This window comes from Nematostella vectensis, chromosome 7 (assembly GCF_932526225.1).
Source record: "Nematostella vectensis chromosome 7, jaNemVect1.1, whole genome shotgun sequence".
In the NCBI taxonomy this organism is placed as follows: Eukaryota; Metazoa; Cnidaria; class Anthozoa; order Actiniaria; family Edwardsiidae; genus Nematostella; species Nematostella vectensis.
This window is the reverse complement of record NC_064040.1, coordinates 17750158-17769493: the sequence shown is the minus strand read 5'-3', so window position 1 is coordinate 17769493 and position 19336 is coordinate 17750158. Positions and strand designations below refer to the sequence as shown.

General features: G+C 37.2%; 1 protein-coding gene and 1 long non-coding RNA gene across 3 annotated transcripts in view; one reads left to right on the top strand and one right to left on the bottom strand.

Annotated features, from left to right (window-relative positions):
- Positions 1-16128, top strand: part of LOC5510729 (transient receptor potential cation channel subfamily A member 1) — a 41815-nt gene extending 25687 nt beyond the window's left edge. The window contains exons 19-25 of one of the 2 annotated variants that reach the window (XM_032379885.2): positions 340-400; positions 508-576; positions 6125-6325; positions 6777-6845; positions 7545-7661; positions 15473-15606; positions 15882-16128. In XM_032379885.2, the coding sequence (XP_032235776.2) occupies positions 340-400; positions 508-576; positions 6125-6325; positions 6777-6845; positions 7545-7661; positions 15473-15606; positions 15882-16032 (802 nt within the window). In that variant the 3' untranslated portion in view covers positions 16033-16128. The remainder of the gene's footprint in view (positions 1-339; positions 401-507; positions 577-6124; positions 6326-6776; positions 6846-7544; positions 7662-15472; positions 15607-15881) is intronic. The other variant, XM_048730414.1, reaches the window with a different exon arrangement.
- Positions 10710-14070, bottom strand: LOC5510727. The gene is made up of 3 exons (XR_004295704.2): positions 13246-14070; positions 12170-12278; positions 10710-11515 (listed from the first exon to the last, which is right to left on the bottom strand). It is a non-coding gene; the product is annotated as an uncharacterized LOC5510727 (long non-coding RNA).
- Positions 16129-19336: the final 3208 nt, after the last annotated feature.

Below are 19336 nucleotides of genomic sequence, written 5' to 3'. Positions count from 1 at the left end.
TCGGGGTGGCTGCAGCTAACTTCGCATTTCTACAACATTGAGAACAATAATTCAAATCATTAACTCAAGTCGCTGTCATCGTCAACATCAAAAACATCATCATCGTCATCTTCATCATAAACTTTATAATTTTAGCATCATTATCATGATAATCCTTTTTTATTAAACAATCACCACAACATCATCATCGTCATTACACCATTTTTGTCATCATCACCCTATCCATACATCATTCGACTTGTGGTCGAACTGTTAAATCCTTCATAGTTATATATCAATATTTCCCAAGGTTTTATTGTCAAAACCCTCTATATTAATATTTTTTTCGCTTTTGCTCAGTTTATTTTCCACAGGTATCTATGTCACAATGCTATTCGAGGTTCTAAAATCTCTTCTTAAGGTATAATGGCATCAATATATTTGGCATTGCAAATTACTAATACTCGACGCAACACTATCTTAATCATTCATATCATCTGGCGTTGCTCTTTGTCTCTTTGTCCATAGGTCCTCGCCATGTTTTCTGTGCTCATTCTTGGTTTCGCCCTTATTTTCGTACTTCTGATGAATGGCGCGGTAAGTCTTTGTGTTCGTACTTGTGATGAATGGCGCGGTAAGTCTTCGTGTTCGTACTTGTGATGTATGGCGCGGTAAGTCCTTGTGTTCGTACTTCTGATGAATGGCGCGGTAAGTCCTTGTGTTCGTACTTCTGATGAATGGCGCGGTAAGTCCTTGTGTTCGTACTTCTGATGAATGGCGCGGTAAGTCTTTGTGTTCGTACTTGTGATGTATGGCGCGTTAAGTCCTTTTGTTCGTATTTTTGATGAATAGCGCGGTGTAAGACCTTGTGTTCGTACTGCTTGTGATAAATAGTCCATGAGCCGAGAAGGGTTATCGGTATCATTTGTGGTGAATAAGGCTCATACTTATTTTTGTAAAGCTTATGTCATATTGTCTTAGAAAACGCCTGATAGCAGTTAGTTGGTGGCAGCTTTGTATAATTAGGGGGTAATATGCAAACGGCCGCCATTTTGAACCGGAAGTACCTTTTTCTCTCCATGCACAGGCTGAACAGACTGCCAAACTTTACTTTTATCAGTGAAATGCTTTTCGATATGATATGTGTTGCCGTCATGAGTGATTTATAGATAGTTGGGTGGTGCTTATTCTGGTCCAACATTATGGTATATAAGAAGAGCAACCATATCAGACCGGAAGTTACATGTTATACTTACTTCAAATGTTGCATATTAAATATTTGTAGCGGTTTGCTTTTCATGTTACATACTATGCTTCTAATAGATTATTAAAAATCATTTCCAAGTCACGCTTAGCACTTCACTTGAGTAATAAAACCATTCCTGGAATATTTTAGACCGGAAGTACTTCTAAGCTGAACCGGAAGTGGCGGCGTATTTCTTTTTAGAGCGATCAACAGCTATCAAAATGTGGACATTTTTTCAAATTGATGTATTTCTCATGCATTGGGCTTTTGTTCTGACAGGAAAATATTGTACTCACTAAGTATCAGCCGAAATTTCATTTAAATCTTAAATAGCCTTCAAATTTCAATCGGGAATAGATAGAATAGAAAATCGAAACTCTTCGCTAGCTAGTCTATTTTATTTTATGAATATGCAGATCATGAAATATTCCTTGTTTAGCTATAGCTAGCTGAAACATCGCTGTGTTATACGGACTCAATCATCCTCATCGCCAGAGAATTCATCATCTTCATCCTCGTCAGACCAGTCATCTTCGTTACATGATGCCTGATTGTCACAGTCGATAAGCTTACACATGTCGCTGCACTTTAGGCCATTCGACAAGCAGGGACAACTGGGCAAGACACGCTTCCTGGAACAGTTGCATGCGAGAAGTTCCAGGATCGCTTCTGGAATACAAAACAAGCAAAGAGTGCCATTTTGCTCTTTATTGTTTTCTAAGACCAGGGAGGGTGAATCGTCGCCATGTTGAATTTTGAAATTTAAGTAGAGTGCGGAAATTATCCGATTACACATTAATAGCTGCCACTACTACATTGCTATCAAGCATTTCTGAGCTTCCAAATAACTGCTGCTTTAAAATAAACAGGTGAGCCTTATTCACCAAAGATGATACCAGTAGCCCAAATTGGCTGGGCTGGCTCATGGACTAAAATGGCGCGGTAAGTCCTTGTGGTCCGTGTGGTGTTTGGGGTGCCAGTTGTCTACACATTTTTTTAAATTCAGTAATTAACTTATTTAGCCAATCTAGTCATTAATTACGCAAATTACAATTTGCTTATCGGGAGGCCGTAAGCAACCGCTAGCTTTGGGAAACGCTCTTCCCACTCGGAAAAGTATCTCAAAAACTCTCTCGGTAACCTAATGGGCCCGGTAATTACCGGTATTCTGTTTTTCTTTGTGAATTGTATCTTTTTTTCGCCGTGATTTATTTCTTTTTTTTCTTTGTGCTTTTCCTTTTCTCGGTGGACTATTTCTTTTCTCCTTGAGCTATTTCATTTCGCCGTGACAGGCGACCTTACGTTCCAGACGACCGAGTAGATGTTGCGATTAAATAATTTCTTTACTTTGATTGCCTGCAAACGGACTCAAGCGAAGCATTGAGCTGAACACAAGCGATTTGAAGAAGTTGCTTTGCCTACCATTGTTTTAGAGTCGTATATACCTACGTTTTCAAATCGTATAGGTAGATCGGTATATACGTATTCGTCCATGTTTAGTCTAAATTTAAACTGTAGTTTTCCTTTACCGTAATTCTATATTTTTTTGTAGAGTTACTGTTTTATTTATAATCATTTTGTACTAAAAATGATGATTTTTTTTATTTCCTTTTCATTGTCTTTTTTTTGGGGGGGGGGAGGGGGTTCACAATCTGAAAAAGTGAACCAAATTTCTCCTGGGGGGGGGGGGGAGGGTTGATAAAAATCTGACCTGTGGAAATATAGAAATAGATAATAAAAAAATAATAAACTATGAATAATGTTTGGGATACAAATGCGCTGGCTCTGCCTTTAGGCAATGCCTAAATCTATATATTATCCTTTCGTTTACCCCCAACGACAAAAAACACATAAGTATCGGATAACTCCTCTTGCAATAAAATAAACTAACCGTCTCTAGACCTTTCTCTGCTTTATTTCTGTCTCCCTTTTTTTGGCATTTCGTCTTGCTTCTGTGTAGTCACAGTCTGAGAAGTCCATTTCCACATCCATTTTCCATATAGTTTCTTTTTGATTTTTTTAGAAGTGAAGGGAAAAAACATACCGAGTATGTGCTTCTTTTTAGATATTTCCCGTTAGTTTTACGCGCGTCCCCACTCTCGCGAAAACAACTTTCGAGGGGCACATCAGACACGGGAAAAACACAGGTATCCCATCGTGACCACGGGAACTTTATCGTATAGCTATACCACTTTTCTATGATTATGGGGTTCGCAGGGGCTCCGCTACGACTATGGGGCTCCGCAGGGGCTCCGCTAATATTACGAATTGGTGATTGCAAATGACAAATGCTAACGATTAAAGGAGGAAGTGACGTCGTAATATATAAATTTAGGCACTGCCTAAAAGCGGAGCCCGCATTGAGCACTTTTTGTATTGGCTGATACTGCGTTTCTCATCATTATAATCTTTTTTAAATGAGATTAAAAATACCTAAGTTTATTATAGCAATATATGTAGTAACAAATTGTATTGGCACCAGCAAATGGATCCAAATCATTCAATAATATAAATGATGCAGTCCAAAAAAAGTTAACAAACACAATTCCTGCTGTGAAAATGGCTTTCAAAGTTGTCAAGAGTCTAATGGTAAATTTTTATGTCCCATCAAAGAAGTTCCATTATAGATATTTTAAATACAAACAATATACTGACATGCTTTGCCCTTGTAAAGAATATGTCATGGATGTAACCGCATTTCATAAATACCAAAGACAGTTTAGATGCCATACTGTACTTTTTATGTACCAATTTGGTGGCGGTTCCCTCCCTCATTGGACTGATTATTCAGAAATATGTGTGGAAATTTAAATTCACAAATTTATTATCTCCTTCCTTACATTACATATTGGTGCACCAACACATAACCATACTCCAAAATGAATGCAATTTAGAAAAAAAATATTGACTATATATACTATATAAATACATCTAAGTCATCGCTGACAGTGCTTAATGCTAACTTCTAATTTCAAACTCAACCAGTTCATGAATCTATGTTTGGGGTAGAGCGGAAACAGCAAAGAATATCAATTGTATAAAAAAATAGTAGACGGGGAGAGGAATGATAAAGGAATTGACTCCACTTGAAAGGTTTGATAAAGAAATATAACAGTAATGCAATTAATTGGATTAAGCACTTTCTTGATATTTCCCTTTTCCCATTATTTTAAAGTTGATATATTTTTTTTCCGTAACAGATTATTTAAAAGCACAAGGAAGTTGCTAGTGTTATATAATTTAAGTATCTTGCCCTAAAAACCCCTTCTCATAAAAGTTCTGGTAATGCATATTTGTATCAAAGCTCAATCTGACAAGCTTTGTCCTTGTTAAGAGCCATTTAGCGGTGGCCTGTTTTTAGAATGCCTAGATCCAGCCATTGTATAGTCCAAAATAAATGCAATAAGAAACACTGACTGACTTACTTGAAAAGCAAATCCTTAAAGGAAGATATTAGTGCATGTGCAATATCAATTTATTCAAATTATAAATTAATTTATTATTGGTGTAGAGGGGAAATAGCACAAAGCATCAATTGCAAATCTTCTCAAATGTACAATTATTTGCAGAAAACAGACAACGACTGACAGCCAAAAAAACAGGCCATCGCACAGAATGGAGCAACATTTCCTGTGTCACGTGACAAGGTTTAGCGCGCCGGATTTGAATAAGTGCCTTATTATGCATTGCCATTTACAAAGAAACAGGGCAAAAACGCAATAATTTGCTATAAAATTAAGGCTGAATAATGGTGAATTTGTCAGAAAAATATATTGGAAAGTGACTGATTAGCTATTCAGACCTTTTTATTTTAGTGGATAAAACCTTGTGTTGTCCTTGCGAGCCTATAAATTGTTCTTTACGGTACAATCTGACGTCAGGATTTTTTTTTTTTTTTACAATAATCGGTTAAATAGTTTTTACATACCATGGCCAAAAACATTTTTGGCAGAGCAAGGCTCTCGACAGACCGTATACCAAATGAGCTTTTCAAAAGTTCCGCGAGACTGCTTGGGTTTCACAAAAGAAACCGAAACAAAGGGAAGCATCAGTTCTTGACTAGAGGTGACTAGTGGTGGCCCCAAGGTGATACATCGGTAGCCGATGAGAGCCGACCTAATTATATCAATGAAAATCAATGGCGCGATGACCACTTATTACATGATTGACACGGTTTCCATTGTTTTCTGTAGGGCTTTATTTAGCGTACAAACCTTATTAATAGGCAAGTAGCTAAGAGCCCGGGGAGGGTTTTGATATTCAGCAGGGAAGAGCGGGGCTAATGAATTGAATTGAATTGCTTATTATAAATGCAAGGGATGTATATAGACACATCCCGGGGGAGCTCGTATACATCCCTTGCATTTGTAATGAGCAATTAAATCAATTCACTACCTGCACTCTTCCATGCTGAATATCAGAATCTAACCATATGGCACTTAACTTTACAATTTTCCCAAATCTATTGGACCACAAAAATGACAAGCTTTAAAGGGGTTTATTGCCACTTTCGCCATCGCTCTTTATGACTTTATCAGCCTTACAAACATACTCTCTCATTACTTTATCAATCCTACAATCGAACACCTTTGATACCATCGAAACTTACGAAACTATCCGATCCTGCCGCCACAGCTCTGGTTCTAGTTCCTCTCTCTGCCCACTCTTGCCACGTACGAACAGCCCTGCGGCCTCGGGATGTATATCGCTTATTGCCTCGGCTCTCGGTAATTAACTCTTACTTAAACCAAGTCCCATAGCTATATCATGTATGCCTATGGAGCTGCATGCGCGGTCTGCGGCCGCACTGGCTCCGCTATTACGATAGCAAAGTGTTTGTTGTGCAAGGAGAATACTTTTACAAAGTTCAAGAATCATTTTTCTCATCTCTTATTCTAGGAACCATTCAACCTTTTCCTCCCCTCAATCTTCAAAGTGGTTGTCATGACAATCGGAGAGATTGAATACTCGCGGTATTTCGTGGACGAAGTTTCGCTATGGAGCAGTCGCACTAAACACCTGGAGCACCGGGAACTGATCGCACAGTGTATTTTTGTCTGCTTTTGTTTGCTGATGCCAATTGCACTGATGAACCTACTGGTAAGTATGAGAAACTATTCTAACACTTTGTAACTATTCGTTCCCAGCTTGTAAAACTATTCGTAATACAGGGTTCCCAACTTGTAAAACTATTTGTTACACTGGTCTGTTTTTTTTTCTGGCAAAAAAACCTTTCGGGCCTTTTCTTGCTGAATAAATTGCTATCTTTGTCACGACTCGACGATGTCAGGAAATGTCAAACGTTATGTCGCGCTATATGATAAAGTCAGGAAATGTTAAACTCTAGGTCACGCTATACGACGATGTAAAGAAATGTCAAACGCAATGTCACGCTATGATACGATACGATACGATACGATATATGATACGATACGATACGATATGATACGATACGATATGATATGATAAGACATGTATGATATGATACGATACGATACGATACGATATGATATGATATATGATATGATATGTCACTTTGGCTCCTTTTCAGATTGGCCTTGCTGTTGGAGACATAGAGTCTGTGCAGGAACATGCAGAGATGAAGATGATGGCGACTGAGGTTGGTGAATCACCCAAAAACTCTAATTTTTTTTTTCGGAAAAAAAAGAAACGAAAGAACTATACCGAATTTTCACTGCAATTTGTCAATCCCAAAAGACCCTGGGGACGAGGTTGGCAATTTATTTCACTATAAGTTCGTAAAGGCAGATTCTTAACTCTCCACTCGAGCTTGCCACATGTTTTGACGATAATGTTTGTCAGGGGGGGTGGGTGGATCTAAGATAGTAAAATTAGGAATTTTGCGTTTGTATATCTCGATAGTCATTTTAGATTAGAGCCTCGCTAGCGGTGGGAATTAAAATCTGGGGAACCAGATTACTGTCAAAAAGAAGGCGCAGGCGACTTCTTTCAGCATATACTTCAACAATAGCTACAAAAACAAAAGCCAAAATAACAGTTACAACAACAGCAGCCCCAACAACAGCGACGACAACAGCTACAGCAACAAAGGCTATAACAGTAAAAGCCAAAACAACAACAGCAAAAACAACAATAGCTACAACAACAAGAAAACCACGAGTGGGTCCTCTAGAGCAGTCATCTTCGGGGGTAGCAAAATGCAGCTTTTTGGTGATAAAACAAACCATACTTGTGCTTGTGTAATACTGAAATCAATGTTTGTTTTTTTATGCAAAAAAATAACAACAAATATTGAAATTAATGTATTCTTCTAAGACAAAAACGCTCCACTTTTCAGATCGAGACGGTTTTTGAGTTTGAAGAAAAGATTCCTTTGGTGATACGAAGGCGATTTTACAAGCCTTCGATGACGATCTTCCCTAACAAACCACGACGCTTCACCAGATGGGTGCAGGTCGGTGCTGATAACGCGTCCTTGTCCATCTTTGTGTGTGAGCAGAAAAAACTGGTGCACTAAAAACATGGTACTCGACTCTGCCAAATTTTCGTCTTTCCTAAGATTTTCTTGGGGTAGATTGAGCATTTCCTGCTCTGAAAAAGTTGTTTAAGTCTGTTCATACAGAGAATCACTGGATTATATTTTTCGACAATCAACCCATATTTGTAACGTTGTCGTAGGAGGCTTTGCAAGGCAAGAAAGAGAACTAAAGGTTTGGGTTATTTCTGGGCTCCTTTTACTGTTTTAGTCTGTGTCGTCATACACCCCGAACTCCAGGTCCTATTACAATATGATTGTCTCAGCTTAATCACACAACTAATCACGCAATCAATGGGAGTAGTATTACAATTAACGTCACAATATACAATACTCCACTATTTGGGTATTTTGATTGATAAAACCTATAATTTCAAGATCAGGTTGAATAGGTTCTTATAAATCAGGTTATTGTTTTCACAAATCAGGCTGTTAAGGTTCATAATTGGTTATTTTCGTATTTACCTATTTTAATAAAGGTTGTCAGTGCAAACGGCGAATGGCAATTTTCCAAATGGCAGTTCTACGATCGAAATATGATTATGGGTAGCAATTATTTGTAAAATATAAATGTCAATCGAGGTCAGATGAACCATATATTAATTATATCAAATGGATAGCCATATGTATTATTTATGTTTATTTTTGAGTTTGGAAAAAGTATTTTGGGATCCATGTGTCCTTCGGTCGAAGAACTACGTCAATGGCCATTTCCCATTTGCACTGAAAACGTTTTTTTGAAATAGGTGTATACACCGAGCAAAAACAGTCACTTGTCAGAATGCTCGCTGACTTCAACAATAGCAATGAATGCTTAATACGACTTACTGCATAAGGCCATGTCTTAAGGGAATACAGTATGCAATGCACCAAACATTTATGAAAAGTGTCCGTTCTTTCTTATTACCAACGGTTTAAGTCGTTTTACGACGACTATGCTAATGTTGATATATCGACTTTCTAATGTTGATAATTGGACCTCGATCTTGATAAATTGACTTGTTGATAATTCGACTTCGAAAGTTGATAATTCGACTTCAAAAGTTGATAATTCGACTCCACTGTTAGTAACTGAATTATTTTTTGCATTAACTGAATTATATAATTCGACTTGATTGTTAGAGAAGAAAAGTAGTGAGACCTTTATGTGGTAACGCTAATAAAACTTCCAGAAATAAAAAATTGATACAATAAGAATATGGTGACAAAAAACTTTACACCAAGGATAAACATTCGATAAATAATTGGTTGGTTACATAAAGTACACGAGCCAATACAAACCCGCAAAAAAACACACACTGTTTAATATTTGAAGCATTCATTTGATCACTGCAAGCTGCTTGTTTGTAAAAAATATTATTTAACTGCTCTTGCGTTCGGAGAATCCTAGCCCGTAGTGCTTCATGGGTATTAAGTAAATGAGAAAATATAAGCGTAAATAAAATAAAGTCTTCAAATCCAGTTTTCAAAAGCGGTAGAATGTTTTATTTTTTCTCATGTTTTTATTCATATGGCTTTCAGATACAAGGATTCATCTGTTATTAATCTACCCATGTAGCACCGCGGGTTACAACACATGGGTTCTTGAGTGCAACCCTATTTGAAATAGGTGCATATCTTTTCAACGCTTTTTACAGTATAACGTCTATTATCATACGCTACCAGCCAACACCAACAGCTTGTTGTATTTTCTAAAGCAGGGGAGGTCGATCATGTCATAGATTGTAGCTAGTGAGATAATAATGAGATAAACATGCAGGGTATTAAAGCGGGTTGAGAACCTTCAAGTTCCTATAGGATACTATGGTCCCCAAGCCGCTGTAGCGGGTTGACCAACCGGTTAGAAGCCAACCCGCTGTAGCAGGTTGAGTGTCAACCCGTTAAAGCGGGTTGAGAACCTTCAAGTTCCTATAGTATACTATGGTCCCCAAGCCGCTGTAGCGGGTTGACCAACCGGTTAGAAGCCAACCCGCTGTAACAGGTTGAGTGTCAACCCGTTAAAGCGGGTTGAGAACCTTCAAGTTCCTATAGTATACTATGGTCCCCAAGCCGCTGTAGCGGGTTGACCAACCGGTTAGGAGCCAACCCGCTGTAGCAGGTTGAGGGTCAACCCGTTACAGCGGGTTGAGAACCTTCAAGTTCCTATAGTATACTATGGTCCCCAAGCCGCCGTAGCGGGTTAACCAACCAGTTAGAAGCCAACCCGCTGTAGCAGGTTGACGCTCAACCCGTTGCGTGTTGATAATTCGACATAAATAGCGAAATGCTATCTCCTGCGTATGCGCACTGCAACAATTGCGCTTCACAGCACACAGAGATTTTTGCTATAGCTAGACATCTTCAACCAAAAATCAAGCACTGGACGAAAAAAAAGGAAATAAGTACCTTTAAATGTATACAAAAGGGCGAAGAAATTTAAACTTTAGATCATTTCAGTGTATCTTTCAGTAGGCTGAAATATTAACTATAAGTACCTTTCAGCGCTTTTTTAAAGTTTTCGAAATGTTCATTACGAAACTTTTAAGAAAACCACTGAAAGATACAAAAATTTAAACTTTATGAAACTATCCTGAACACGTAAATCTCAGTAAATCTTATCTTTAATCTCTTTTAAGTTCCTTAAATAAACATTAATGTAACTTTCCTGAATTTCAAAGCCATTAAATATTATCTTTAAATCTCTTTTAAGGTCCTTAAATAAACGTTTATGTGACTATCCTGAATTTTTAAAGCGTTTCAAGTGTACCTCGAATGGCTTTATATAACTATCATGAACTCTTAGATTAAATTTCACCTTTTAACATTTAGAAAGTTAATCTCAATTTCATATTTAAGAACCTAGAAATAACGTTTCTAGGTGTTTTTCAATATAGATTGTGTGTGGTTCTACAGCGTTTGGAGCACTGAGAATTTTGCATAGTTTAATCCACATCATAATAATTTTTGAGCAGGGAGACACAATCAATATTAAGCTTTCATTCTATTTTTATTTAAATCCTCAGTCGTCTCTTACATGTGCATAATGGCACGAAATCTGATATGATATACAATTCTTATAACTTACATCTAAAAAGCTATCTTTTATGTGAAAATGCTAACTATAAAAACTAAAGTAGAACAAAAATCAAACAGTCAGCTTGACTCAAAAGCATATTTATGAAAGTAGGAAATAATCAATGTTTTTTATGTATATAAAAATGTAGAATAGGGACAAAAACATCATGAAAATTATTTAAATTTTAAAAGGCTGAAAAGCTCTAGCCAAAAAGAGCCTTGTAAATAGTATTTGATTTAAAAAAATATATTTTGTATTGATGATATAAAAAGAAATAGGCTTACATAACCCTATTCCCTGCTGACAAATTTGGACTACATACTATTTGATTGTGTTGGACGCTGCGGGGTAGAGGTATGTAGAGGTCTTGGTGCACTGCCGCCAAGCATCTTATTGGAGGTTCGCTTTAATACTGCATATTTCTTGGTGTTCTCTGGACAGGGTCTGTCTGATCGTCTTACTCCTCTCACTCTCTTTGCCATCTTGAGCAAAGCCCTGCGACTAAGTTACATTCTCAGTGATGGCTCTCTAACTCCTTCAAAATTCTAAGCTCATTTTTCGCCCTTTTCAATGATTTAACGAAGAAGACAACCCCATCTCCCTCTTCCTCGCTCTTCTCCGATGAAATGTTGTGTACATCATTCAGAACATCAGCAAACCTCTCCTTCTCCTCTGGCCAGTTGATAGTCTCCACAGCATTTAGGACTTTCTGCTGTTTCTGTAAAGAAAGAAATTGTTTGATAAGTATCTGCACTGTTTTATAAAGCCTATTATTCCCTTCTTCATAGCCATAAATGCAGGAAAAGCTTTGCACAGTTTCATGTTTTCTTGACCAGGAAAGAAAGTGACTACGGCTTTAGAAACTATTATTTTATTTTGTCATCCTTTTTGGAATCTATATTGTTTTTTCATTAGTGCACTCCCCAAGCGAACTTGCACTAAGGTGATCCAATGACTTTTTGTGTGGCACCCTCACACAAGGGGATAAGCCCTTACTGACAATCTCTAATTTTCTGGATAGTTTGTAAATGGTTAATTAGTTACTTCTTGTGCTGTTATTTTGCCACCAAAGGCTGGAGAGAGTGCAAGTTACCAAACAAAAAGTCATTTGATTTGTTTACAAACACACAAGTGTTGCACAAGTGCATATCTACTTTTTCCAGCAAATACAGCATTTTAAATTTTAATACAATCCTTTAAAAGAGCCATTCAAGGAAGTATAATAGCAATAACGTATACCAACCTATCAAAACCTTTGTGGAAATTTTAAGAATAAAAGGAATTTTCATAAAAACTAAAATGCTATTGTGTTAAAGCTGAGAAAATTCAGAGGGTTTAACTACACCAACAATATTCAATTTCAAATACTCACTATGATGACCGTCTGGTACTGTCTGCATGATTTCCTATAAGCATCCAGCGTCCCATCATACTTTTTATTTATGTCATCCTTCAGGCTTTGGAAATACTGTTTAATGCAGCTAAAAGGGAAAAAATCAATTAGCATGCTCGAATTGCAGAAACATCTTTCTGGTTTCACATCAACGATGGTGGCAAAAAAAAAAAAACGCTACGACTCTTAAGCAATAAAAAATGAATATGTTCAAAAGTAACAGACAATTAACTTAATAAAAAACAATCAAAATCAAGAATAGATGAAAGTGACAATAGCATAATGTAAAATGGTATTTTATCGAGAATCATGCTTCATTTGCAATTTTTATTAGATCTGAGATCAGCGTTTTAAGTTGACGGCCGCGGTTAACTGCCGGTAGCTGCCTTCTAATGAAACCCCTGATATTGATTGCTTATATTGATTATGTTGACTGACTTTGAATTAAGTGTCATCCCTTTTTCGAACCAAAGCATAAAATACTGGACAACTAAAACTCATAGTAAACAGACACAATAAAAAATGCAACATTTCTTAGGGATTTTCCACTGAAAATGTAAAAAGGTTGTTTTCTTACCATTGAAAATCATCATTCTATATCTGGTTGCATTTGTTGTGGGTTTTTTTCTGGGATAGCATTATCCCAGGAAAAACCAACAATAATTATAACAACAATTGATTTGGTATTTGAAATTTAGGCTGACAATATTGGCATTGTTCTGTAATTAGTTATTCTTAATGATTACCAGAAAAATAAAGAGATGCCAAGCAATGTACTAGCTCAATAACAACCGAGCATAATCTTAAAAAAAAACATTGATTTGTATAAAATATAACAAGTGCTTCATGTGAAGAATATAAGATTTCTCCGCTGGCCAGATAAGATAGAACCGAAGGCTCTTTAGCGTACGGCGGAACGCTGATTCGAATCGAATGATAGATACTATACTACTCAAAGAGGAAAAAGATAGCCTAAACTCGAAAGGTTGCCCTTAAAGACAAGAAATAATCAAGAAACGAATAAACAAGAACTGGTTCCGATCAGTTAGGCTTACCTGAAAGTATCTGAGGCTCCCTTTCGGCGACAATTTCAGCGAGTTCTGTCTTCACTGTTGAATTCTCACCTCACGCACGCAGTCGCTGATTTCCCGCTTTTAAAGCTCTGTTTTCCCTCCAAACTTGAAGGTTATGTGATCAACATGTTTTCATTGGTAGGCTTTGCCGAGCGATTTGGTGTCATTTAAAGAAATAGCGCATCTTTTTGCGTGGATATAGAGAGAAGTTAGTTGTACCAAAGTCACACTTCTAAATACGCTATGCGAATAGCCCGCCGTGGTGGTCACGTGAAGGGAAAACAATAGATACGCTTGTGCGTCACTTCCTCTCGCATATGACTGACTTCCTCTCCGCCGGTGAAGCTGTTATTATTACTGCTAAAGGCAAAGTAATCCTAAAATAATGCGAATATCAATTTTTCATCGTTTTTTCTTTCTCCCAAAATACAAATCACTTGGTTAAACAAGAAACCGAATATTCTTAGAGCTATTTATATGCGTTTTATAAAACGTTCCTGATATTAGCCAAAAAAATATTATGTTTAGAAACGAAATTAACTTCTAAACTACGGTAAATATTTTCTAAGTCCAACGAATATGATGAAATTTAGAACTAATGAAAGACACTTAAATCTCCTAAAGATAATAAGTTTTCGATAAAGGCAAAGAAAGTTACTTAAAGTCAATACTACATTTAAAGGAATTTAAGTTAACAATCAATTTCTACTTAAAGTTGCTACTGACTTTCCCTGCTAGCAGAGGCCTCTTTTCTCTGTATTTCGCTGGGCTGGAGTTCGCGAGGAAAAGATACCTCTGCCATGGGTCGCAAGTTCGTTTGATCAAACCGCCGTCCACGATCGTGGACGAGATCCAGAGCGCATGCTCCGTTCATTAATTACTGGCCACTATTTGAGCCCACAAGGACTAGCGCATGCATGAAACGTATATCCGCTGCCGGATAATAAGCCCGCATTCGAAACGGCGTCCTCCGTAGAAATATCACGCGACGAATTATAAAAGAAGCCATTCAATGCCTTATCTTCATTCAGAATTTTCTCTCTTTTGACAAACGAGTCAATCTTCCGTTTACAGGTTTTGCATATTCTTCTGGGAATAGCTCGGATCTAAGTTTACCAAAAAGTTTTGTAACATTTTCTTCGAATCCAACTGTGCGATATTTACATTAAAGAAACTCGCCTGTCCAGATGTCTTGAAATTAATCCCACAAACAAGACAAAACTCGTCTTTGCTGCGTTTGTTGTTCAATCTTTTTTAGTGACGTTTTAGGTGATTGAAATTGAACAGTTGTTTTCCTTTTTCGAAAAGGAGAACTAACCGGAGTTTGATTCATGATTTCCGATTAAACCCATGCAAACCATATTGACAGCTTTCGCGCGATGGTACGGGTTTTGGCACGTCGGTAACTTATTAACGCTCACGCATGCGCAACAGAAACAGTTTCGACCCATGGCAGAGGTATCTTTTCCTCGCGAACTCCATCCAGCCCAGCGAAATACACGGAAAAGAGGCCTCTGCTAGCAGGGAACTACTGACTATAAAAGCCCCACTTAGATGTGACTTAAATTCTTTATTTCGTCTAGCTTAAATTTCTTGATAACTTTAAGTAATCAATAAAGAGCAAGAAAGTTGTTTAAAGTTACTAATGTCTTTAAGACAACTTTAATTTGATCTTAAAGTTATTAGTACATTTAAGAATCCTTAAATAAATACTTAAATATTCTTAAAGTTAGTACTGACTTTAAGTGTGGCCTTTAAATGCAACTTATAGACAGTAGTAAATTTAAGGTACATTTCGGATATGTCTTAAATGCACTTAAATTCTTTATTTCGTCCAGTGAAGGGTTCTATTTGCTTTTTTTTTTTTTTAAGTCAAGTCCAGTTCAGGTATACGCTTCCCCTAGGGTCTTAAACAACATCATCAATATTCTTATGTGAGAGTGTTCAGATCTAATGAAACTTGGCACCATATTTAAATAAGGCCACCTATACTCCTATACACACATCTATACACCCATACACACATTACCAGCACTAACTGTCGGTTTATGCCGTTAAAAAATAAACAAGAAATCTCATGGTCGGTTTATTAACTTAGCATAGTGATGATGATGATAATGATAATGATGGTGGTGGTGGTGACGATGGTTGTGTTTATTATTCTAATGAAAAAGTATGATAACTAAAACTATCATCGCTTATATTTCAGAAATACTTTGGTTGTTTCGGGAGCAGGTTAAACAGGCGTAAGAAGATCGGAATAAAGCGAGACATGACAGTGAATGAGTCACCATCGGACAGTCTAACGAACATGCAATTTACATTAGCGGATCATGGCCACAGGTGACGCATTTCAGTGATGGTTTATTTAAAGTGGTGGTTCTTGTATTATCATTACTACTACTACTACCACTACTACCACTACTACTACTACTACTACTATCACTCTCACTACTACTACTACTACTCTCACTACTACTACTCTCACTACTACTACTACTACTACTACTACTATTACATCATCATCATCATCATCACCATCATCATCGTCGTCGTCGTCGTCGTCATCATCATCATTATAATCATCATTATTATTATTATTATTATTATTATTATAGAATCGATGTTATCAGCACAGAGCTGCGCGCGCATAGAGAGCTACTCGAGAGTATTGCCGCTGCTCTACACCGCACACCCAGTGAGCCAACAAATGAGAGGAACGTTCGGCGGCAAGAAGGCTCGGAAGAAAACATTCTCATGAAGCTATGAGAGGGATGACTTCTCTACTATGATGCTAATGTAATAGATTTAGGTGCTGCCTAAAGCGGAGCCAGCACTTCGACCTTCAAATCGATAGTCCCTTACTAAAAAAAATATGAAGAGAGAAACGGAGGTACTCAATGGCTGGTCCTAAAGTAGCTACCCATTATGAGGTATTTTTACATGAAACGAGCATGCTTTATTTGTAGATAAAAAAAAAGCGTGCTAATGATTTTTCTCTTGTTTCTTGCTTATATGCCTAGTAAAATAAATTAACATTGATACGAATGGGGTTTGACAATATTTGCAGATGAGATATAATGAAAGTTTTGATTCACCTGCAACTCCATATACAGTGCTATTTGCGTTTCTTTTAAAATCAGTAGCCAAAATTATATTAAAGGTGTTTTATTCAAGCTTATTCTAACAAGACTATAATATATAAATAAAAAAAATGAATAAATAAATATAATAAATATAAATAAAACGATATTGTGAGGTTGATGCTTCTATTAATAAATGCTGTATTTTATCTTTAGTTTTGTGCTTCACCATACAACCGTGTAATTCTTTATGTGAGGTTTAGATAATGGACGCGAGTGTTCTATGGGATTTAGGGCACGAATTAACAAAAGTCAGCGAGTGTGTGAGCACGAGTGTGTTAATGAAATGCCTGCGTTTTTGGTTCATGCTAAGTAATGATACAACATTTCCAGCGTCAACCTGATATTGCTTCAAAGGGCTTCTGCTATTCGTCTGTCTATGACTGTGTACAATGTTCCGCCTAGCCTAACGATCTATAAAGTAGCTCATAGTTATTAATTCCTATATTGTAATATTTGTTTTCTCTGTTTCATTTTATTTAGCACTTTAGAATATGTTCACATGATTTTGGCGCTTTATAAATAAGTATTATTTATTATTATAGAAATGAAATGACACGGATATATGAATGCAATAGCTGCATCTGGCGAATAAAAAAAGGAAAACTTATGAGCGTTGACTGTAGGTGCAGGGTATGTGAGCTGAAAATTATTACGAATGGTGCTTCTGGTAGAATAATAGAATGACTTTTTTTGATATCCGCCGGGAAACAGTCCGAAGTTGATAAAACATTGCCATGTCGTAAACTAGCCCACTATGTTCTAATGACTGCCAGCCTAACCTAACAAGCATGTCCGTAACGCTACTGTCTCGTATAGAATCGCTCAGCACAAAGCGAGCGGCGAGACGTTGTACGAATTCCACGCACTTGATATCCTGCTGAGTATAGGGGCTCCACGCAACAGTCGCGTATTCGACAATTGGTCTCACAAGGCACGTGTGGGCTCTCTCCTTGACGGCCGGCGAACACGAGGAGATGCTTCTTTGTTGCTTCTATGATTGATGCTTCTATCTTTAGGAACCAAGTGATATTGGCCTTCAACTACTCTGCCTATTTGCTCCAACTGAGCGTTGATGTGTAAGACCCCCAGGTACTTCTGGAAACTCACGCCCTCTAGAGTGGAGCCGTGGAGTGCGCGATCAACGGCTGTCGTTTCTGTGTGATGGACAATTTGAAACACTTGTTTGGGGCAAACGAAAGCTGCCATTTTTTGGCTTTCCTGCTTGGTAACCACCTTACATTCTTTGACAATTTCCAATTTATGAGTTCAAGCTTGGAAAGACTAGTATAAAGGAGAGTAGTTAGAGGGTTAGGTGTGTTGTGTCTAGAGTATAATGTTGTTTTTGGAGTGTAGAGGTAAATGGTAGGATTAGGGAGATGTTGAGGTGGATGTCTGAATATGGGTGATAATATAGAATGATGGGAGGTTAAACAAGCAAGCTGTTTCATGAAAGGTACAGGAGGTGGAAAGGAAATTGTGTAGAAAGTGGTCAAATATGTGAGATTTATGTTTGTGTGGTAGCAGTGTGGATAGAAAGAGAGGTAATGGGGGTAGAAGGATTGCGCGAAGGCGGAAGTAAGATTGTAGATGTAATAAACGTAGAGATACTGCAATAGCATAAAAAATTCCTTTTGTGTTTTTTGGATTTTTATCAGAAAACTCTCCCCATTTCCAACGAAAAATAAGGTGCACTTTTTCAGATTTCGCAACAATGAATGAATGGTGCGGTGAGATATCAGTTAAATTAAATCACCTTTTAACTGGTTTGAGTGCTGGTGTGAGTGCGGTATTAGACGCGGTAGTGGTGGCTTTGCAGGCTTTGCTAGTCGCAAAGCCGGTTGACGACGTTTTGTCAATCGACTGTAAATAGGCGATGAGCGGGGAATAGCGGCGAGTGAATGTATGGAGACGTGAGGAGAGGTGATGGAAATTCGTAATGTGTGGTGGTCTGTAGTGCAATGTGATAAGGGGATAAAACAAGAGCGTAAATTACAATAGTGTGGATAAATATGTGATGTGTCGGGGTTAAAAAGGTACATTGAAAAAAGGTGATTGAGGGTAAAATTAGTGGTTGGTTGCTGAGGGAAATTATTAAGGGTGGAAGGACAAGTTAGTGAAACAATAATAGAGATTGAAGAAGTGTTGTGAAAATGCTTATAACTATGTAACGCGTTGCTCCGGTTAAAGGGAAAAAACGCGGAGAATAGGTTCATGAATTGTATGTTGCCGAGGGGGGAGGGGCTAGAAACAGGTGCGGGACAGAGGGAGCGTGGTAGCTAAAGTGCTGATAGGGAAATTGATGCGCCACTTGAAAAAAAAAACAGAAATTTAGATATGATGCGGTATATGAAGACTATTCTTGATAGCTGAAAGCTATCGTATAACTCATGAAGAGCATTTTTATTTTTGTCCTTTACAATCAATTATACAAATTATACAATTTAATAGCTTTGAAATCAAACCAAATATTATTTTGGAAATTCAAGCGATTTTCTAAACTTTGATTGGGTGATGTGAAAATATTATTCGGATAAACATAAGTATAACGATTGTATCTTCTGATAATACTTTATCTATTAAACTTAAAAAATTTTACCGATGGCCTGAATAGTGTTTTGAATGTAGAGATCTATATATAACACGAATATATTTTGTAAAGCGCATTTTATAATTATTTTTAACTTAGTATTATTATCTGTATTAACTATTTTTTGTTGAATATGGGGGGATGTGTATTGTAGACCTCAGCAAATCACTTATGTATGACTTTCACTATTAACTACTACAAATAAAATTAATACAACGATAAGGATAAAATACTCATCACCAAAACCGACTCCCAAACCTATGAAATCAAAATCGAAAAGGTTTATAAACTCTTCGGTCCCCTAACACCTGTGGTAACTGACTGGCATATTAGGTCAGAC